The sequence below is a fragment of the Chinchilla lanigera genome, unplaced genomic scaffold (genome assembly GCF_000276665.1).
Source record: "Chinchilla lanigera isolate Chin_1 unplaced genomic scaffold, ChiLan1.0 scaffold00062, whole genome shotgun sequence".
Lineage (NCBI taxonomy): Eukaryota > Metazoa > Chordata > Mammalia > Rodentia > Chinchillidae > Chinchilla > Chinchilla lanigera.
Genome location: NW_004955463.1, coordinates 11,387,932 through 11,411,901, shown reverse-complemented (window position 1 = coordinate 11,411,901; position 23,970 = coordinate 11,387,932). Strand labels below are relative to the sequence as shown.

The 23,970-nt window shown below is 38.4% G+C and overlaps 1 protein-coding gene across 1 annotated transcript in view; it reads right to left on the bottom strand.

Annotated features, from left to right (window-relative positions):
• The window catches only part of Unc5d (unc-5 netrin receptor D), a 380,937-nt gene extending 373,199 nt beyond the window's left edge, over positions 1–7,738 (bottom strand). The window contains exon 1 of the mRNA XM_013521490.1: positions 7,550–7,738. Coding sequence (XP_013376944.1) covers positions 7,550–7,738 — 189 coding nt within the window. The remainder of the gene's footprint in view (positions 1–7,549) is intronic.
• Between the last annotated feature and the right edge of the window lie 16,232 nt (positions 7,739–23,970).

Here is a 23,970-nt window from a genome sequence, read left to right as displayed (position 1 = left end):
ACACATGATAAATACATATTTTGTGGCTTTTTTGGTAAAAAGACAATTCCACCAATACTGAATAGCTATGCATTATAAAACCAGTTCTTATACAACACTGCTGCCATACAATGAACCAATTACACAGTTCCTGTTATCAAAGCATAATTTAAAGACTCCATACACAGAAACCCTGCCTATCCTATCAGTCTCTTCAGTAGGATCTGATACATATTTGTCAATAACATTAATTGTTTGGTCCCAGTCCTGAGGACGTGAGGATTCCCTCCCTGCTTCGCGTCACAGTCACAGGTCAGATTCTCCACTGAATGCCATGGCCCACTCTGGGCAAGGCTGGCGGAGCAGACGCAGGGTTCACCATGCACAGAGCAGTGGAGGAGGCTGCACCCCAACCTGTCCACTTCCAACCTGCACTACTGAGGAGGCCTACTTGGTTCCTAATGGCCCAGTTCCCTCCCCTGCCCCTGAGTGCTTTTGAGAGAATAAGCAAAGAAAGCATATTCAGAGGGAGATGAATGGTATAACCTTTCTGAAAGCAAAGAAGGTAGAAAAGGTACTGCTGATAGCAAGAGTCCCCAGGTGAGGGTAAGGAGGAGGGACAGAACAGAGGATGGGGGAGGGGTTACAGCTGCACAAAGAAAGATAGCAATAACCCACCCATAACTTTAGTCAAAGTCTCCGGTAATGTCAGAACAAAGTAAGTCACACATCATTTCTGACCAGTATCCTACTTGCCTTGTCAGGTACTTTATATAATGATGATTTTTATAGCTCTCCTGGGTGCACCAGCTCTATACTATAGCATCAGAGAAATACACATGCTTCCAATGAACTGAAATAGCAGTCTCTCTAGAAAAACCCATGGTATTGATGGCACTTAGTTAATAAGGCATCACTATGTTTCATTCACTTACATCCTGAACTATAGGCTATTAAAGGAAGAAGGGAAAGAGAGGAGGAATATCTGATTCCTGACGGGGAATCAGTAGCTTCCCAAACACATCTGCTGGTCTACTCAGGAGTTGTGGCTTCCACAGACTTCAGGCTAATTGTATTCAATTAGCAGCCACTTTGGAGGTAGCAGCCACTTTGTCCTAAGTGATATTTTCATATTTTACTTTAAGGCGTGCGTAAGGCAGCTGGAATAGTACCACATGGGTGACTATCTTTATGAACAGACAGAAAGGCACCAGTGGAGGGGAAACAAGGAAGAGAAAATCTATGTTAGTTAACTGTAATGAAAAGTTTCCTAGGAGGTCCCATCTTGTTCTCAAATCTCTAATGAAGAGGATGTGTATGAGCTATTCTCCAGGTTTGTGAATGCTGTTAAATTATATACCTGTTATTAAACTCTGCAACACCTACCAGGGGCTTCTTTAAATTCACATTCTTTTCTTGTTTTTAAAAAAAGCAAAAATAGTTGCTCAAATGATTCTTCATTAGCTGGCTACAAAGATGCAAAAGATCCCTCCCTGTGTGAGGTCCAGTCAGTTGCCTAATTGGCATAACTTGCGGTGCCTAAGTCTTCTCGCTGCAGAGAAATCTACATGCAATTTGTACTATACTCACACCGAGGCAATGATGATACTTAAGAAGTTCTGAGGTTTAAAAGTAGGTGCTAATAAGCAAGTTTCTTATGATACTTGGAGCTGTATTTGGAAACCATGTAGAGCTGTGAATTCTTCTACTAATTAATAAGTGATTCTTGAATTCTGCCTGTTTCTGCTACTGCACCCAATTGTCCAGATTCTCAGAATGCCTCCTAGAAGTGAGTGGCCATCCTGTGGATTCTTAAACTGCTTTCAAAAATAACTAACATTAAAATATGAACACTATCCTCTGCCACTTCATGGTTCCAATATTCAATAGGTTTCACTGACTCAACAATAAATAAGTTCTAGAATTTATGCTCAACAGTGTTTCAGACACTGTAGAAAACAAAGCAAGAGCAGAATGCTCCAGGGTCTACAGGCAAGAAAAACCCTTTCTACCGCCTTAGTTCTAGGTGGACATGATCGGACCTATTGATGAAATACAGCGTGACCAGGGGAGTGGGCTTTTCTTTACAACACACTTCCAATTGATTTCCACCTTTTCTTGTTTTTACATCGCAATCAAGAACCCAGACAAGACCCTGAATGGCATCCTAACTTACCTTTGTGTGCGTTTATGTGTTGTGGATTGAACCCAGGGTCTTAATACATTCTGAGCACGAGCTATACCACTGAGCCTCACCCCAGACTTGAAATCTTTTATATACCAGAGACCAAAATGCTAAAGTCCAATTCAACAGAGATACCTCCTCATTCATCAAGCCTGTATCTGGAGTCTCTATCATGTAGAAAAGGTGGGTTGTGAGAGGATTTTAAAATCATCATTAATGTACCCCTGGGTTAACAATAATATTCTCAAAATGCCTTTACACGTTAAGCAAGAAACAAGCTGCTGGCATTGGCAAATGGAATGGAGTGAAATGAAATGCTGGCAGCGACTTTACAGATCCACAAGGGAACAGGCTGAGCCTGATAACAACTGCTCCCTCAAGGCTGTGCAATCAGTGTGGGCAAGCCAAGGGGGACAGGGGCCACCATAATAAACCCCTGATTCTCTTTCTGAGCACTACTGACACATGCTCTTGGCAGTTAGAGGCAAAAAAGAACAGGGCAGATTTTTTTAATTAAATAAAAAACAATATTTACAACTAATTACCTCCAAGGAAGCACCACCCTCCATCTCTGTTTCCCCACACTCAGCAGCAGGCCCAGGATTTGGAAGGAAGAAAGCTCATGACTTTCAGCAAGAAATGAAGCACTGCCCTGACTTAAACTAGCTCACCTAAGCACTGTGCAGTGGATTTGAACATGAATATAGTTAAAATCTTGATATAGGAGTCAAAAGTCTTACTTGTCTTCAGCACTCAGATTTACTGCATCACACATATACTATACTTCTGCTGCTCTCGCATCTGTGAATCTGAGACAATGATTCTTTGGTTGGTCCGCTTAGAAATATAGAAGCAGATGTATAACACACCCAGGGTGTTCCTTTGGCAATCACTTTAAAATGAAGAGACAGTTTCCACTTCAACAGGGAAATCTAATAACCAAAAGGTGAATATATGTCATAATAAATAAGCAAATGAAAAGACATTACAATGTTTAAAAGAGAGAATTTATTTATGTAACACCTACACTATGTCATTTTTTAAAAAAATCTGTATGTTTGACCTGTTACTTCAAGCAAAATAAGAATGGAGTGCTGTACTGGCTGATTCATTCCATGTTATATTGCTTTTCTGCACACTAACTTTTTTTCAAATGGCTTTGTTGGAGAAAATAAATCATCTGCACAACTTACTCCTTAGCCACATCAATCCTATTTAAAATGTATACCCAACCTAATCCACGTACCTAAACTCATCTTGCCTTACTGGATCTTCTATGAAAATCACTCTACACATCCTTCTCCAACTAAAAGTTATGAATGTGAGCTTCTAATTGTGCAGCCTGCATTCAAATGGTTCACTGTAAAGAAACTTGAAACAGGCAAATACCAACTCGATGATAATTGAGATTGCTGTTGAATCATGGGTGTTACAAACTACATAATTATTGTAATATATTCAATGCTTGCCTTTCAGATTTTGTCAGCAATAAAAGCAAAATGTAAAGTGGTGTATTAGTCACCTAAAGGCAAGCCTGTTGTCTTCTCTTGCATTTAGAAAATATCTCAACAGTTCTAGACTTTACCTTTGTAAGAGAGTGAATATCATGATAACAAACACTTGTCATAACACAGCAAAGGTAAAGACAGTGAGTCCACCTCCATTTTCCTGACACATTTGTCCAATTAGATATTTTGGGAGTCATTCTCAATTTTATGATTTTTGATATTTATATTTCCCAGGTGTATACAGATGAGCTTATATCTGAAATAACTGTTAAAACAAGCATGATATTTAAATCCTTTCAATATCTACTTTTAAATGTAAAAATATTAATCAAATACAATACAGACCTAATTTATTCTGCTTGGATGTTTGGCTCTCTTTTTCTTCTTCCCTACAACTCTCTTCTATGCTTAAAATCTGGATTTCCTTTCATATTTAATAATCAATCATGTCAGTCAGATTTCTATTACTGGAAAGAATGCATGAAGCAATAAACTTATGAAGAGTAAAGTTTTATGTTGACTCATGTAACAATTTCGGAAATTTCACCCCATGATCTACTGGCCCTGTCACTTTTGGGCTGTTTTGAGGATTGGTACCATGATAGCAGCACATGGCAAAACCACTCACTGTATGATCAGGATGTAAAAGAAGAGAAAAGGAAAGATACCAGAGTCTCATGATCCTCTTAAAGAGAACTACCACAATGACCTAAAACCTCCCAGCAGCTCTAACCCCTTCTTGAAGCATCATAGGCTGCCAATATAGTTTTTAATACCTGGTCCCTGAGGGGTATTTATTCCAGCCATAACCTTAATCCAAAAGCACTATGATCCCTAGACTAAGTCAGTCTTCTTATGCTTCAGGCTGAACCTCCTTGATTGCTTGGTAACTTGTATTATATAAAGGTGATGTTAATAGCAGCAGCAATAACACTATTCTATTTTGCTCAGCACTTGCAATCTTGCAAGTCAAATTTCCAGATCAAACCCAGGTCTTTCTGATACAGCGTTAGGTACCCTGCCACTTCATTTTCTGTTATTCGCAACACAATATTACAGACTTGGAAGTTATAAGGAAAAGAGATTTATTTGGGCTCATCTTTATTGTCCAAAGTCAAAAGGCAACACTAATGATGGCCTCCCTGCTCATAGAGACTGAGTGGAAGCTTTAGGTACCACATGGCAGAGCTAAGAGACAAAGAAGGAGGAGACCTAGCTAACTGGATTGTTGTAACAGGTCCACTGTCAGGACAACTCCTTGACACATCAGTCCATTAATCACATGCACGAATTTCATTTTTATGGGAGAACAGAGAAATAGTCACTTCTTAAAGGGCTTACCTGGACCTACCTTTTAATATCTCATAATTAGGACTAAATTACTATTTGAGTTTTGGAGGAACAAAGCATATTCAAACAATAGCGTGACTATTGCAGTTCGCTGTTGTGATCCATAAAATAATTCCTAATTTTGTGTTGCTTACATGGTTAAGAATACAACACCTGGGAACATCACAAGGCATATATCATGACCTTCAGAATTATACTCTTTGAACCACTCAGTGCTAAGACTGTTTACCTCAAAAGTGGCCAGAAAAAATCAAGGAAGTAGCAGAAACAGCTGATAATTGGAAATTCAAAGTCATTCAAGTTAGCAAGCCAGGGGCCTGAATGGACTCTGTACAGTAGGTACATATGACAAGCAAACACCTACCTTGTTGCAAAGGAGGAGGAGATGGAGAACATTCAACAAACCAAAGACAGGTTACTTTGGGAGATATAGGAGAACTAAATTTCCCAGGGAAGTGGTGAGAAAGAGAGACCTTCTCTTCCTTGTCTAACCTTGAATACTTTTAAATAATACATTATATGCATTCCTTGCTTATTCAGTACATAAATAAATAAAATTACAAAGAAAAAAAATAAGTATGCCAGGTGGATTGCATTGTCAAAAAGAGTATGGAAATTTCAGTTTCAGACCTGATTTCACATCTGAATCACCTATTCATATTTGATTATCCATTTAGGAATATAAAAAACCCTACATCATAAAGCTTATCAAGACTATAAATACAGGGGCTGGGGATTTAGCTCAGCGGCAAAAGTGCCTGCCTGGCAAGCGCAAGGTCGTGAGTTCGGTTCCCGGTACCGGAGAAAAACAAAAAAAAAAGACTATAAATACAATTATGTTTTCATTAATTATAGATTCTGAAGCAAAAATAAATTATGAAAATATTAGAAGAAAATCTAATAATTTTTATAGTAATGATGGGAGAAGAAAAATTTCTAAGCAGAATTCCTTAATAGTTTTGTTTTAAAACAGTGACTTAGATGCCAGACCTATTCTTCTCCAAATTAAGTACTGGTTTAGTGGTCTGAGATGATGTCCAGCCGTATATATGAAGCTCCTTCAGTCATTTATATTCACACTCCTAGTGGGAATCTGCTAAGCATTATGGCTGTCCTTGTAGAATATTTTCTATTAAATGACAGGAAGTACAAAACTAAAAGGCCTTCATGTGTAGGGCCCAGTCTAGTGCATCTTTCTATTGCTATTGTAGAAGATGGGGGAAAAGGTAAGTTTATTATAATATAGGAAAATGACCTTTAAAAAGTTGAAGAACCCCCAGAAATCAACAACACCGTAAGTGTCAACAGACAGGAGAATTTCTTCAAGGATGTTTTACACTTGATCTTAGCCAAAAGGCCGAGAAGTGATTCCAAGATGTTTTCAAATTGCAATGCTAGTCAAAGTTTGCATCGGACTATGGTATAGTGTGACAAAACAACACATTATTTTCCAAGAAGCTCAAATTCTTCTAAAGTTATGATTTTTTAATTTGACGTAAATAATTTGCTTCTTAAATATCCCTTTTTTAAAACTGAAGCTATCACTATAGATCATAGTTTTAGCTTTCATTCTAGAATTTTAGGTTTGTAAGTAAGCTAAAAATTAGGCAGAAGACAAATTAACATTGTAACAAGAGTATGTCAAATGTAGCAAAGGAATGCTACAGTCTAGGAATAGGTCAGTATAAGACAGTAAAGTAACCCCCATAAATTTTAAACCCTTTGACAACTAAATTTCTGCCCTGATGCACAACACGAATATTCAAAAGGACACAAAAGAGACCTAAGGCATAATTCCTGCCTTTGGGGGACTTAAATTCACAATTTCTTCCGAGACTCTTGAATCCTTTTAAAATGATGGTGATACCCAAACTTTAGTTTGGGTCTTCCAGGAAGATTAATAAAGACACAGAAAGTGGAGCTAGTAGGATCAATTAAATTATAACAGGTGAGCACTAAACCTTCATAGTATTTAAAACAAGCAGAAAAGCTTTAAAAACAAAAACAAAACATAGCACATTGATAGTTGGGTCCCATTCTGATTAAGGACGTCAAGGTAGCTCGAGTGGCTCTAGGATATAAGGTATATTTTAAAAGCTTGTAAAATGATTCCTATCTATAGTCAGCATTAAGAACCATTCATGCAGAATCTACACTCTATAGAAATCTACACTACAGAAAAGTTGTAGCTCTATTCAGCTAAAAGGAAAAGAAAAATCCTGCTATCAACTTGAAAGATAGCCCTTAAAGCGGCAGCTTTTTTCTCTCCTTTCTGTGAATCCTCAGGCCAATCTCACCACTTTCATGTGGCATTTATAAAGATCATAACTGTACTCTCAGTTGAATGGATGATTTGAGGAATTTGTTATAAGTATTTTGGGCTTTGTGCACTATTACAACTTTCCTGGGCAAAGAAACACTTTCATCAAGATGAAATTGTCTACTTTCACATTTGCCATGTGACTTACATGGTGACAGAAAGTCCAAAGCCAATCATCATCACCATCATCATCATCCTTGAACTTACCATCAGTCCATTTAATATGTGCCTGTCAGCAACACCATGATAGCTGTTATTTTTACATTTATGTAATGTGCAGTAAAGGTTCCCATTGGCATCAGACTTCTGGCTGTTTTTAATGAGTTTAGGAGCGGACAGAACAAGCAGCAGAATGCCTGGTTTTGTAAAGTCTATTTTTTGTCTCCAGCTGTCCATCTCCAATTTTCTTAAGACTGTAAAGAAGTGGAAATACATCACATATCACCTCTCTCTCTCTCTCTCTCTCTCTCTCTCTCTCTCTCTCTCTCTCTCTCTCTCTCACACACACACACACACACACACACACACACACACTTAATTAGGAAATCTAAGGAGGATCTTTTCTAAGAAACAGGGGCATGCAGCATAGTTAACCTAGACTTATTTTGCATTGACTACACAGTAAAATTCATCATAGCTCCTCGAAGTAAACCAGTACCAGCAAATTTTGTACACTGTTCCTAACATAAAGCTCATATGTGGTGATTTGCAGGCACTCACTGTAAACAAGAAACCACCTTGACAGTGAAATTGAATGGAACCAGGTCATTTTCTGTGCTGTAAAGGAATCCAGTGAGACACATACGTGTGTGCTCAGTCTCTCTGTACACTGCATACCTGTCTTCTTCTCAAAAGCAAGCATACCTGTCTTCTTTCTGCAGCCCTCAGTGGAATCACAGTTTGGTTCAGTTTCTAGATTACAAGTCTTGGGTATTGGAATAAACATCTAACTAGCTGTGCATTATAAACAGGTGAGCAGCAGAGCAGTTTCCTACACTGGAAAACAAGTAGGCTACTCTGAAGGAAAGGCTCATCAGTATAGTGTGCGGACCAGCAATCAATCAGTACCTTATCTCACTGTGAGAACTTCCTTTACGAAAGGCTCAGGGAGCTATGCTTGTTTACATGTGCTGATTCAGTTTTTCAAAACTTCTATTGTTAAAAGCAAGACTGCATTCTTGTCATGTTAAAAATGTCAAAACCATGCCAGGGAAAAGTGAAGAATTCTGTCTGCAACCATAAATAACCAGACGTATTTGTAAATAAGAGTCAGATCTTTCTGATTTATGGTTAAATGCTGTGTGTATGTGTATGTGTGCTTGATTTTTTGTCATTACATGCAAAAAAACAAGGGACTCGGGCAACATAAACCGTGAGTATCCTTAGCCCCAGGACACTGCTGAAGTATGTCAAAACACTTCGTTTACTTAATGTAACAGTGCTGCTATTTTCAGCACAAAGATCAGAAGAGCCAATACCACCAATCTAAGCAGAACATTTTCTTCCCATTACTGTCAGTGTGGACAATTTAAGCATATAGCCAACTGGTACCTCATTGAGGGGCTTAAAATCGGGACTTGTGTCAGAAGCTTGGGGAACCTGACTGTCAACCTGGCATTCAAGACGCACCTGAAGTATTTCTGCTGAGAGAGACACCAAGTAGAACACCAAAATTTATCCAAGGCAGCTCAGATATCAGAAAAGCCAGAACGACAATACATTGGGAAGACAAGGAGTTAAAAAACAGCACTTAGCATTTTTTTCAATAAAAGATTGCCTGTTAATTAGAAAAGACTAACTCCCTCTCTTAAATAATTTCCTTAGGCCACAGGGATATGCTGACATATGATCTTTCACTTTGATCAGAATCATTTCAAGCACATAAGATTTACTTTATTCTAGGAACACTTATTAAACTGTTGCTAATACAATATGCTTAGGACCATTCTAAGTATGGCAAATACACAGCAGTGAATAAAACAGTACTTGTTCTCCTGGAAATTATGTTCTAGAGTGAAAGACGAAAAATAAATATATGTGTACAATTCAATGCCAGTGCTATTTGTAAGACAGAAGGAAAATGAAGTTGGCTAATGCAATTAAGAGGGACAAGGTGTTTTGCCTAGGTGGGCTTTTCTAAATAGGTGATATATTTAAACTAGAATCTAAGAATTATTTCATTCACTCGTTCACTCTGTATGAAAAACATGACTATGCCTGTTAGTTGGCTAGCACTGTCCAGAAATTCAACATTTAGAATTAGTACATGCCCTTCTCAAAGATCCTGCTCCTTAAAAAATATTGATGGTTACACAAGAGATAAGGCAGCTATCCTAAAATGAGGAATGATGCTTGAAGTCTTGTACAAAACGTATTCAATTTCTATTTGCAGTTTTCTTGTTTCTTGGCATGCTTAATTCACATGCTTAAGAAATTACAAATGCAACAGGTTTAAATTTGCAAACCTTGGTCTCCCATCCACACTGAGATGTCAGGAGACATTGTCTTCCAAGGTAAAAAGTACTGTAACTATCTGTTGAAGCCCTGTAGCTCCTCCACGAATGTCCTGGATGACTGGGTAACAGCTGGAAAAGGTTGGTCACATACCAGAAAGATTTTAGTGTACTTTCTTTCTCAAGCCTGCCAGTATTTTCAACCTGGATTGTAGGAGTAACACAAGATAAAATACCACAGAGACTTCACGTCAGGGAAGGTTTCTTATTATGGAGAAAAGCCTTCAAAATATCCTCCCCTCAAATCAAATATTGAAGCTGAGATAAAGTCCAGGCACATTTCTCACCATACCATAAAAAGAAAATAAAAAACACAGTTCCCATAGAAACATATAATCCAGCTTCGGGGAGATCTGAAAAGGCGGTCATTTGGAGCTTTGTCCTAAGAATCAGAAGACGGGAACTCTATTTTTGCTTCTGTACCAATTTGTTGTGCAACCTTGGGCAAGTTACATCATCTCTTTGAGGCTATTTTCCAATCATTGCAGTCCCAATATCAGGCTTTCAAATACCTCTGCAGAGTTCAGTTCAAGCAGAGCAACTCTGATTTTTATCTACTTTGTGTTTCCGAGTAAGATTTCATTTGAAAAATGGATGTTCTGATGAAAAAGAAAATGATGCAATAATCACTGGAAGAGACATCCTCTGAATCCTTTTTCAAACCAAGATTGCTAATTAAGAACCAAAGAACATCTCTCAAACTTCTGAGGTGCTAGAAAAGGGGAAACAAAGAGCATGAGGGGACCATTCAAAAAAAATTCTGTAGCATTTTTCTTATAAAGCTACTTGCTCCTTGCCCTATTCAAAGAAGAAACACTTTCGTGGTACAGATAGAACTTTTTTTTTGGCAACCAAATTCAGTAATCAGTGCAGTGAGTCCCCCCAGGTTCCTGTAGTTGTTTTGTCAAGAAATGTGTACATTCCTTTTCTCCAATGGTTTCCCTAGGTGAAAGTATAAAAAGAGACAAGGCAAAATTAATACTACTATACCTTTGATGGTAACATTATCCAATAAATACTTACTGAACATTTACTTCCTTTCAGGTACTGGATGCTATGGCCATTAGAAGAGTTTTCCTGTTAGAGAACAATTCTCCATGTAATTTGAAAACCTAAACAATGGAGAGGTACTACGTGCATAGAATGGAAATCCAGAGCCTTCAATAAGCTATATTCTCCACCCCTTTCATATACATATATATAATTTTAAAAAAAATTTTGAGACACTATGTCACTAAGTCACCAAATTTCCCTTGCCAGCTCCATTGAAACTTGTGATCCTCCTGCCTGAGCTTCTGGAGTGCTGGCATATTCTACCACAGCTTGCTTGGAATACTTTACTTTGTAAAAGGTTAGTTCTGGCCAGGAATAGAGCTCAGCGGCACAAGTGCCTACCTGGCAAGCACAAGGTCCTGTGTTCAATTCCAGTAGGAAAACAACAAAAAATAAACAAAAACAAATAAAAGGTCAGTTCTCCCTAATTTTATTTATTGATACAATGAAAATCCAATTCCATTCACAGCAAGTTTTTATAGATACAGCATTGAGAAGATAGTTCTAAATTTTACCTGTAAAAGTACTAGCACTAAATAGCCCAAAATGCTGTTGAGTGAAGTTATAAGACAACACAATCTAGTTTCAGGGATTATAATAAATTAGAAATTATCAACAGAATGTGGTACTGGTGAAATGTCAGAAACACAGACCAATGGAGCCAAAAAAAAAAAAAAAAAAAAAAATCAAGAAATAGAACCACACAAATCCAGTTAAGAGAGTTTTGACAAAGAAGAAAATGTTATGCAATGGAGAACGGGTAGCTTTCTAACACTGATGCTTTAAACATACTGTATATTTAAAAAGATGAAGGTAGTTACAAAAATCACATCTTTTATAAAAATTAAGCAAAATCAATTATAGACCTAAGTGTAAAATATAAAACCATAAAGATTTCTAGGAAAATCATAGAAGAGAATCTGTGTAATAGTGGGTTTGGCTAAGCTGTGTTTAGACATGGCACCAATTCATGGTCTTTTTTTAAAATCAAGAATCGGTAACTGAGACTTTGTAAAAATTAAGAATTTTGCTGCACAAAATACAATGCTAAGAGAATGTAAAGCCACATACTTGGAAAAAAAAACATATATATATATATATATATATATTTGTATCAGCATAAATGACTTGATAACAATAAAAAAGCAAAAATCCTATTTTAAAAATGAGTAAAGGACTTAAACAGATATACCACTACAGGACATATAAGGTAAAGTAAACACATCAAAACATTCACAACCTCATGAGTTCTCAGAAGGACATAACTGATACTGAGATACCAGTAGCCACCTATTGGGAGGCTAAAATAAAACAACTGGAAAGAAACCAAAAGGATGGGGAGAAAGTGAACTCTAGGACACTGCTAAAGGGAAATGCTCTGTGAGAAAGGATACACTTTCTCTTTAGAAGTTTTATTACAGTTAACAAGCAATTACCACATGACCTAGCATTCCAACGCTTACATATATAGAAAAATGAAAACTTATGTTTAACAGAAACTTCAGTGAGAATTTTTAAGGCAGTTGTTTTCATGACTGCGCCAAACTGGAAACAACTCAATTATGTTTTAACTTATTGGAGAATTAACACTATGGAACACTGCTCAGAAACAGAAATGAACAAATTATTGATACATGCAACACTGACCAAAAAACAAAGGCTGCAAGTGAAAGAAGTTTGATTTGAAAGGTTATCTACTGCATGATTCTGTTTATATAATACTTTAGAAAATTCAAACTATAGCAATCAGTAGTTACCAGGACCTAAGAATAGAAGGAATGTTTCTCTACCAAGGGAGATTTTGGGAAATGACAGAACTGTGTAGCTGAAATGTGATGGTGATCTGATAACTTCGTGCCTTCATCAAAATTCATAGGACTATGTATGTGAATGCTTGAAAATTAAAGTTTTTATAAAAAAATTCCCTGAGCATATATAACAGTTATAAATTTTTGTCCCTACCCACCACCTACTTACCCAGGGTTTCACTGTGGGATGTTATGGGTGATGTGGGTTTTAAATTGTGGTCGCATTAAAACATTTTATAGTTAACCAAAACTTCAGTATAACACAGGAAACATTTCTTACAGTTTTCTTCCCCCAGGCCTCCCTCCCAGTGCTGAATTACACATGTGAGCCTCACTCTGACTGTCGCATAAGTGAACAGCCAACCATTAGCAGAGCTCATTGTCACTACAGCTAACTGTCCAGAATAGGGTTCCCATGTAAACTGTGGCTTAACCTAATGTGAAAAAATGATAGGCACATGAAGGTGACTCCTCTAGTGGACTTTAAATACTGTCATTTGCATTTTTAAGAGCCTATCATCATTAAACTAAGGATGTTTATTCCTGGGTTGTCATTCATATGTCATAATTTACAGAAAAATAAAACAAGGCAAGCATTTTCAGAAACACAAGCAACTACAACTAAGAAAGGAGAATGAAAGAGCTCTGACTGCTCAGTGAACTAAAAAAAAGCGATTGAAAATAAATCATTGTACATCAACATGTTTAAAATAATCCTGTTGGCTTTAAATAAATTTTTAAATATTTTGATAAAAAGTACCTGTCTGAACATGATGTGAATGATCACAAAATTTCCTAGGCAGAGAGCTGCTTCCAAATGATTGGAAAATGGAGGAACACATTCCTCATTTGTTTCAAAGTCTATTATTAGAGTGATGAGGGGGATCCTTGGGCACATGCTGGAACCCAGAGCAGTGGGGGGCACATGTCCACTTCCTGGAAAGTACATTGTCGGACAGTCTAGAATAGTTTATGCTTAAGAATATAACTATGCAGTGTTTTTACTAAGACAAAAGTCCTTTATTAGCCGGGGTTCTGTTTTTCAGTTTACCACAGTTTCAGTTACTTGCCATCAATCAATGTACGAAAATATGAAACAGAAAATTCCATAAATAAGTTCTAAGTTTTAAATTGTACACCCGTCTGAACAGTAGGATGAAATCTTACGTTGGCCTTTTCGCTCTGGCCTCACAGGTGAATTGCCCTTTTCTAGTGTATCCATGTTATCTGCACAACCTGCCCGTGAGTCACTTACTAGTGAACTTAGTGATCACAGCATCACACGATCACAGTGCTTGTATTCCAGTAACCTTATTGTACTTAATGGCCCCAAACAGCAAGAGTGGTGATGCTGGCAAATTAGATGCATCAAAAAGAAGCCATGTAATGTGACCTTTGCATGAAAGATAACATTTTTTGATAAGGAAAAAAATCATATGATGAGGTTGCTAATATGTACAGTAGGAATGATTCTTCCATTTGTGAAATTCTGAAAACAGAAATACAAATTCACGTTCTTTTACTGTCATACCTCAAACTACAGCAATTACAGCCAGGGAACACAACACTTAAGATAATAAAAGCATTAAGTTCATGTACATATGTACAGGAAAATATATAGTTCATTGTTATGGCTTCTGTCTAGATGCCCCCCCCCCAAGCCTCATGCAGTCAAAGGGCTTTTTCAGAGGTGGCTGAATCTAGAGTGTGTGATGCTGGGATTAAGGGCGTAGATTAGTAAATCAGTCCACTGACTGGTTTCACATAGTTCTGGCTAGGATTAAGGGTGTGAGTGCTACACCTGCCCTAGGGCAGGTAGCCTGCATACAATATAAGGAACAGAAAGAGACTTGTCTCTCCCTTTCTGCTTTTGCTGCCTTGTGGGTGCCATGAACTGTTCTCTGCCAAGCCACCCTGCCTTGGAGCCAGCCAACAATGGACTGAAACCTCTAAAAACTATGAACCAAATTATCCTTTTCCCTTTAATTCCCGGTGCTGGAGTATTTTGCCTCATCAATGAGAAAAGTAACTAAGGCATGTATATGTATATGTATATAGGATTCAGTTCTAGCTGAGGTTTCAGGCATTCCATGAGGATCTTGGAATATATGCACTACAGATCTGGGAACTACTATACTGTAGTTAATAAAATATCAGTATGATATAAAACTGAAAAACTAGAAAATTATTATCCTAACTTTGCCACCAGCAATCCCATGAGACACTGGACAAGAAAGTTGGATTCCTTAACCTTCAGTTTCTAAGTGTAGGTCATTTTTATCAAAGGATCCTAAGGCCTTCATGTTGATTTCCCTTTCCTGGCCACACCATACCTCACCTGGACCAGATTCTCCCTGGAAAACACACTTTGTGAAGCTGAGACTGTCTTTCACTGGTACTGGTACTGCCTTTCAGACTTAATGAGGGTCTATCAAGTCCTCAGGGCAAGCCCTAAAAGCACTAGTAAGAATATATTCTTGGAAATGTACATTTTAATAATGATAAGATGAAAGAAGTGAAAGTCAGTAATTTCATTAGATACACTAAATTACTTGTATTATTTACTAAATACTATAGTAATGCTTAGAATTCTCAGAAACATTTAATTTCATATTTTTCTTTCTTTTAGTGTATTTAAATCTCTGGAGCAGTATACATCTCGGAGTTACATATGTCACAATTCTAAACTCAGAGAATGACACAAAAATGTATGTTATTTTCTCATATTCCAGCTCAGCACACCAAAGGAAATATATAGTCATGTGTACAGTAATATTTCTGTACAGGAAAGAAGTGTTAAAAGCTGATCAGAGTTGGAAGTAGAAATGATGATGAAAATTAGAAAATGAATCAACTGTGATAATGTGATTTCAGAACTCTTAAAAAAAAGTTGTGAATAGATAATGTCAACTCTTGAAAACAGTTTAACATTAGAGGAACTTCCATTACCACATGAACAATAATATGGATGGAAGTAGAGAAGTGGAGGAAGATTTTTTTATACTTCTTTCACATTTAACATCGTTTAAATATTTCCAATTATCATCAAATCTATAGTGCCATTACCAGGTCAATTTAAATTCATTTGGTCAAATCCTACACAAGATAACTTGAGATACTTTCTAGCATATCTTTTTCCTTTTGGTTTCAACTGCTTTTTTTATCATTTTAAAAATCTCTTATGTTTTTCTAAGTACTTTTAGCCCTATTACTATTTTCTAAATCTGTGTTCTTATCACAGAGAAAAAATAGGACATTAAGCACCATGTTGTATCTGACACAGCCCTTTGCTTTCCCAGGACTTTGGCCCAGTCATAGGGCCACTGTTAGCAGACAGGGACAAGCCTGTCCAGATGAGTGTTATCTAAAGGATACTGGAATGGGGCAAACTAGTGTTCCTTGGAGAACGTGCCTTTCTGCTCACATGCTATGTCAGTTGCTTTCTAGGGAGCTCGTCATACAACAGAGCAAAGCAAGTTACTGATGTTTCTGCTAAGTCATTTAATTCATCAACCCCCTCACTGCAATAGCTGGGTCAGAACAGAATACTGTGAAGTGCAGTAGTCCAGCCAACCACCTCTAGCCACTCAGAGTGCTCTGGTGGTTTTCCTCGGGCTTTCTGCCACTAGAGCTTTAGTAACTTGCCTCCCCTTCTACCACTGTACTTTTACCCTCTTTGCTAGCAAGTCTCAATTAGCCCTATCCTTTCTTGTTGGTACCTTAACAAATCCCAGCTCTCAGTGACTGGCTTTGAATATGTTATTCGCTGTCACTCCATTGTTTTGGCACAGCTGGGCTGTGGGCAGTACATGTGTGTAACAACACAACGTACCTACTACAATCTGCATTTTATACATGGAGATATTGAGGCAGCAAGAACCTAATTTATAGTCACTTTAGTGACCATCAGCATAGACCACTGTTTCTCAAATTTATGCACAAGAAACACCCAGGGAATCTTGTTCAAATGCAGATTCTAACTTAGTACTGTTCTGGGATGGAGCCTAAAAACACACATTTCTATTAATCCCCCAGGTGGTGTCAAGTCTGCTGGATCCAGGTCATGATGAGTAGCAAAAGTAGAGATGGCAGGTGAACCCAAGTCTTCTGAGACCATGCACCACAAAGCTGAGTTCCTTAAGGCTTGTATCTATTCCTTCTCTTCCTTTGTGAACCTACTGCTGAGTACCTCACATAGAGCACTCAATCTTGAATGGCTTTCTCGGTCTCTTCCCAAATCCCGAAGAGGCCTATTCCTCAAAATATGTCTAACTGCCCTGAGTAAACCCTCTCACCGAGCTCATCTTCATGTAGTCGTGTCTTTCCAGCAGACCACCCAAAAATTACCATTTATCAGAAATTGTCGTTTGTTTTTGATATAAGACAGGGCACAGGAACATTGTGTCCTATAACAGCCTGTCTCAGGCCTTTGGGGAGTTGCAGCTGGAGAAGGAAACACCATCTGTGGGACCTCAGGCTAGAGGAACAAGTGCAGGCAGAACATGTCAACGCCTACACTGTACTCCACGCCAGGAGCCAAGGGAGTTGGCACCAGAAGAGACTTTACCCGGAGAGGGATGGAGAGAGTGCCAGCAAGAGGCTGTAGGGGAAGATGGTCAGAAGCAGCACTACCCAAGGGACAGAGGACTCTGCCCCTGCAGGAGTGGGGATCTGCATTTCACTCATTCTGTTTTCTCAGAGGACAGATGAAGAAGATAGTGATGATGATCCTTTTGATAATCCTCCATATCAGTAGCAGAATTTATTACTGTAGATGAAGGCAGCACTCGTGCATTCACACCTTCCTCCACTGGAGTCACTTGTTAGGGCTCTTCAAAGTCTCCAGTGCCTAGGGCAGTGCCATCCCTGATGGTGGCAGGCCACAGAGGACTCCAGCTCTGAGGAACAGACTCTCGGCAGGATAGAGCATCCTCCCCCAGATTCCTGAATGCCTAGAGGAAGCCAGCATGAAGGTGTGAACTCACAGTTCTTTGTGGAGAAGGTGGCCTGAAGGCTGTTTTTATAAATGTGGCTCAGAAATGTAGGACTGATGGCCAGGAAGCTCCAGCAGAAGGTGAGAACATTACAGGTCACTTACACTTTCATTTCACTGGTTTACACAATACAGTGTGGTGGCCATGGCCTGACTAATAAACACAGGTGACAGATAGTAGAGACAGTACAAACTAGTACATATTAGCCTATGTATTTCCGGATTCCCAGGCCCAGATAATACCTGTTACGATGACCTAGAAGGATCTAACTGTAACAGCAGAAAGAATGGGGCTATAACACAAGAGGAATGTCAATGGAGGTGTAGCTATACAAGATTGGGCAGCATGAGAAAAACACATTAGATTGAGGGAGCACAAAAGCAGAGGAGCCTACATGAGCCAAATACAAATTGAACCTGCTGGGACTGGGATAAGTCAAAGTGTCCCCAGCCCCTTAAAGGTCCTAGTACTAAACCTTTAGCTATTCCTTTGGGTATAATAAGAAATACAGAATAAGTTTAGTAGGGGTGGGTAGAAGAAGAAATAGCAAAAGAAAGAAAGAAAGAAAGAAAGCAATCAGGATCCTAACAGAGAAGCCTAATGCGTCCAACATTTGGAAGTCAAGGTACAAAGCCACTGTCATGCAGTTGAACTGACCATCTTAGTAGGTAAAGTGCCAAAAAAAGCCGATCTCAGTGTCTCCTGATAACACAGATTTTCCACACATTCCAAATAAGGAATAACAGAAAAATAAGATAATGATTTAACATTCCATGAACCACCTAACATAACCTAAGCAGATGCCTTGTGGGTTATGTTTTAACTTTGAGGAGCTTTTCTTTGACCCAGTAATGAAGCAGAAAAGTAACCACATGATGACTGACCAAAAACTTCATGAGTATATATGCAAGGAAAGGTTTTATTGGGGTAAATTTCCTATTTACAAGGCAAAATTAAGGTAAATATTCCATGCATCCCACTGAGTATGCAGTTCAGGTGCCATAAGTAGGAATAAAGCCTGGTCAGATTTGCATATTTTAATGCTGTCCTTGCTGATTCTTTTGACACCATCTGAAATGGTCTTGCTAGGTATCTTCCACAAAGCTGGCATTACAGATGCTCATAAATACTGTTTTCTCTGAAGTATGAAGCTCACTGAATTGTTCACTAGTCTGCACAAGGATTTACTAAGACATCGCTTTATTCTAGTCCACATCTGCTGGGCCACTTCTCATATATGGTGAGAAATGAACTTGACCATGGATGTTCCTTTTCTTCTTCCATTTGTTTTTCAACCTTTGATGTTATGAAGGCTTAAATAGTAGATACGCAAGCAAAATTAGATGCTCTTTATATCTCTGAACCACTGCACTCATCTGTCTCACACTTCTTTCAGGATCTCACTATGTAGTTGAGGATGGTCTTGGACTCAGTAAATAGCCAGACTGGCCTCAAGGTCAGTGATCTTCCCGTGTCAGCTTCCTGCATGCTGAGATTACAGGCATGCACCACCACATCCAGCTTCTTTCTGTTATTATTATACTATCATCTTTATCTTAGTCAAGTGGAATATGCTTTCTTTTAAATTATGAGTGTTGTACCTCCTTGCATAGGAGGGATATAGTTAATCTGTGGTGGCATCCACAAAATTATACAGTAGTACTATTTATTTCTGGTAACTTTAGAGAATATTGTGAAAGAATGTCATATGGCTGGTGCGAAGACATGGATGGGTCTGACAGCTTTATGGAGGCTCTTAGCCTGCTAATGAACAGACAGTACGTATCATCCCTTCATTCATGCACTGAAGCCCAGTACCCAGTGCTATGCATATCCTGCCTGCACTGCACATGTGCACACCACAAACCCACACCCCCATCAGCATGCGATTAGTGGCTTTGTAATCACCCTTTTCCTGCCTTTCCACACTAGCGCAGTTTGTAAATGAACATAATTGCAGTTAATTTTGAGTGTGGGAGGAGATGTTGACGGTGGTAGAGTATCTACAAAATTTTGTCAAAATTTCTTTTACCATCCAGTCAGATGTCAACTCTGGATCCGTCTGATAAAAAAACTCCTACACCCTACTGGCTTCTTTGTTACTCTAGCAACATAAAGGAAAATGCAGCTTGTGGGTCTCTAGGGTTTGTTAAGGAAAAAGTAAAATCTACATCTGTAAGTAGATACAGGAGCAAGGAAGAGGGCCAACAAAAGAGGGAAAATAAGTGCCCCTGGCTGACAAAATTTCTCCGGAGTTGTTAGTATAATCAGGGATAACAAAGTGTTTGTTAAATATAAAGGCAGTAAATCTACCTTCAAATTTCAGGTAGTAACTCAATAAAATATCATCTGAAAACGCACACAAGAATTAACTCACAAGGCAAGTTTATTTGAAACATATTCAGAGTCACAAATTAGTTTTCCCAGTAGAGGAGGATTTTTTTTACCTATAAAGTATAAGGACACATTTCCCATGAACAAGTGCGGGAGGTCAGGTGCCGCCACGCCTAGTACAAATGACCCAAGGGTGTCAACATAGAAGTGACTACTGCATATTTTATCCCTGTCATCAAGGGCATCCCTGCTGGCAAGAAGGAACCTCAGGTTTCATGATTAAAATTTAATTTGTATTGAATGAAGATCAATGAAAAGCCTTCATTCTGTAATTAAAAGTATCCTCAATTCCAATTTTCATTTTTTCTTGTTGCTTAAAGAAGCACAAATATTGAGTAATGTGCTAACTTTTGGCATATATATGTGTGTACATTTGTGATGGCCCAAGTAAAGACTGGCTTCTAAACTAGCTTCTAAAGAGAAAAGAAAATACATGGTTTGAAAGCTGGTTGTCAAACTCTTCACTTTGAAATGAATGACATCGGCGTAGTAGGATGACTTGAATTAAATTTTAATATTTCCCACAAGCTGTAGACCTATGTGACCAGTTTGGGCAGTCTGAGTTACTACCCAAAGGGAGGAGAAATGCCCAAGCTTCTTTCTAGCATGTGCAATCTACCCTTCTGCTCCTAAGAATCTTTGTGTTTGGCCACTTCCCAGAGGTTCTAGAAAACTCACACCTACAAGATTGAAGTACATTCATATGTAAAAAGCATATTAATAAATGGCACTATTTAAAAAATAGAATGCAATGAAATTTCAAACATGATCATTTTATATTCCCAAATCACTAGCAAAACGATATGTATGAGATTATTTGCCAAGTTGAAGCATTTTACTACTTTCAACAGATAACCGAATTACCTTGCAGATTCATTAAGAAAACTGAAAGATGAATCTAAAAATTTAATGCTGAGTTTCACAAATAAAACTTTGGAGGGGAGGGGAAGTAAAGCAAGTGGAATGAGAGAAAAACTGAATTTTAAGATGCCTGATAGGAAATACTGCTATCACCTAAGTTTGAATTGAGAGACTATTTATGAAATATCTCCTAGCACCTTTGGGTTCTATATACACCATAATCTAATGAAACTTACCATCTTGGGGATAAGATGTTCAACAAATAATCATAGAAGTTGGTACATAATAAATGATTAAAATCATAAAATGAGTAGCAGGAAAGAGAAGGGAGGGAGAGGCAAAGATTTTTAATTTAGAGGGAGAGGTTACAAAAGGCCTTTCCAAAGCAGGATCACGTTAGGATGACTATATTTCCCCAGTCATACCTATTGACCCAGAATACTTATAAATAAAATACTCTTCCTCTAAATAGTGTCCCAGTATGTATAACAAATTATGTACTTTAAAATAGGTTCTAAGAGATGACAGCGGTCTAGCACATGAAAAGGCTTTGTTCAAAGCCTAGGGGGAGGGTATGGAGTCTCAGGTGGATTCCAGGCAGCGACAGAAGACTAGCAGGGCTGGGAATACCAGAGAAAATGGCTCTAGATGGGGCCGCACATGTCAGGAATAGCTAATGTCAGATTGTGCACCTTGGAGTTTAACTTAAGAGCAAAATGAAATTATGGGAGAGTTTCAAGTAATGGATTAACATTATCCAACTTTAAGACATAGGAAAAAATGACTCAGGCTGCTGTGGAGGATGGGTTAGATACCAAAATGCAAATGCTGACCTGAGAATCCAGTTTGGACACTGCCACAGGAATGAGGAATCAGAGGGGAATGACTTGAATTAGAATGTGGCAAGGAAGAGACAGAAACTGCACAGTCTCGGGACACATTTTGGGTGTAGATGAAATGAAACTTGGCAGGGGACTGCATGCTGTGTGAAGAGGAAGGAGAAACAGCAATTGCAAAGCAAGTACTAAGTGTTCAGCACGATGTTAGGTATGGGGGGCTTTGCAAGAACAGCTGTACGTGCAATTGTAGCATCTCTGGAACACAACTTGGGAAGGTTGTACATTAATATACAATTTCAGAAAACAAGGCTGGCATAGGCCAGAATGCTCTCTTCTGAAAGAACTATTTGGAAAGTTGCCACTTAATTGGCACGTGGGAACTTGTATCTCATGTGGGAGTCCAGGATCTAGAGCCGCTAAGAGCATAATGCCAGCACACTGGGAGGTTGAGGCAGGAAGATCACATCTTTGAGTCAGCCTGGGCAACTTAATGACACCATCTCAAAATAAAAATAATTTTTAAAGGGGCTGGGTATGAAGTTGAATGTGAAGGGCCTAAGTTCAATCACTAGTACAGCAAAAAGATGATGACAGTGTCTTACAGAGCCCACACTGTTTGTATGAACCATAGGGAATCTGTGAACCAGATTCCATTAAAAACCAGAGGCACCATATCTATCAAGTTCCCCTAGTTGGTGACCCCTCACCCATGTTGTTACCACTTGCAGCAGGGCCTACGTGGGCCCTGTGCAACTCCAGTGTGAGAGCACACTGAATGCTTGTGCCTGGTTCTCCTGGACTTCACCCATGTGCCTTTCTCCCTTGCTGATTTTGCTTTGCAAGCTTTAACAATAATACACCATAATCCTAATGCAGTTATATCCTGTCTCGGAATCCTAGTGTGTTACTGAACCTGGAGGTGTTCTATCTTGGGGACCTGGGATACCATAATCAGATTCAGAAATGTAGATTTCAGAGCTAAAATGGAACAGGATATTAAAGAAAGGAAAAATGGACAAGTGACAATAAAGAACCTATATAGTCTCATAAATATTACCTATTAAATGTTCTCCAAATCAAATCTATGTGCCTCATACACTAGGGTTCTTGCCTATTCCCAGAGAAATAATATCACCACATCATGAAAAAAAATATTGGGAAAAAAAAAATTCTTGACATTCAGGTTCAATTTTCCTGCATTCCAATGGTCTGACTTCCTGGTACCAGGTCGTACAGTCTGAACCTGCAGCATGGGCCCTGCAGAACACTGGTGACTGGGCCTGCAGAGGAAAGGGACCCGCTGGCATCTAAGGCAAACAATCTCAGAGGTTGAGGAAGGGTTTGTGGATTTTCTTTGCTGAATAAATCTATTTTCTTATCTTGTGAAAATATAGCCGAAGCCACTATCTATTTACTCTGAGAATTGGCACTAAACAAGGAGACATGAATTTTGAGCAATTTGAGGTGATGAGTAATCATTTCAAATGATTAACTCTGTTAATTTTAAATACAAGCTCTTCAGAAACAAAATCTTCGTAAGTATAAAAATAACAATGCTAGCCGTACAGGAAAAAGGGAACCCAAACCACTGTGGGGTAACTCTTACAGCACTGACCCCTACACACCTGCACATGCACACACATCATCTCCTGGTTAGCTTTTCTTAAAACACAAATTTCAGAAAAAAATGTTCAAATGGTGCTGTCTTTTACACTTTCAGATTTGCAAAAGCATTATTTGATTGAAGTCATTTGTTTCTGATAGCCTCCTTGTCAGGGAAAAATATGTCTTCGTCACTTTATTATTAATTGTCCAAATATTCAACTTGGAATACTAGATATTAGCAGAAAGCATTCTGGATAGAAATGTTTTTGTTCTTTAGGATTTTGACACAGAAAACATTACATCTTTGAATAAAAAGTCTCCCTTTTGACCAGAGATTCCCAAAGCACTCAATACACATTAAACATGTAATTTCCCACTAGATGTATGAAGACAGAAAGATAGCCCTTTTTTTAAAAAAAACTGCAAACTTAAGTATCTAAAACATTTAAATGGAAAAATGCTATTTCCTCAATAAAGCTCAGAGAGGTCTAGGTATTCCTATTGCTACATCCATCTATTCATGCTGCAACTGTATTAGGTAACAAGTGACAGGTCTCTTCC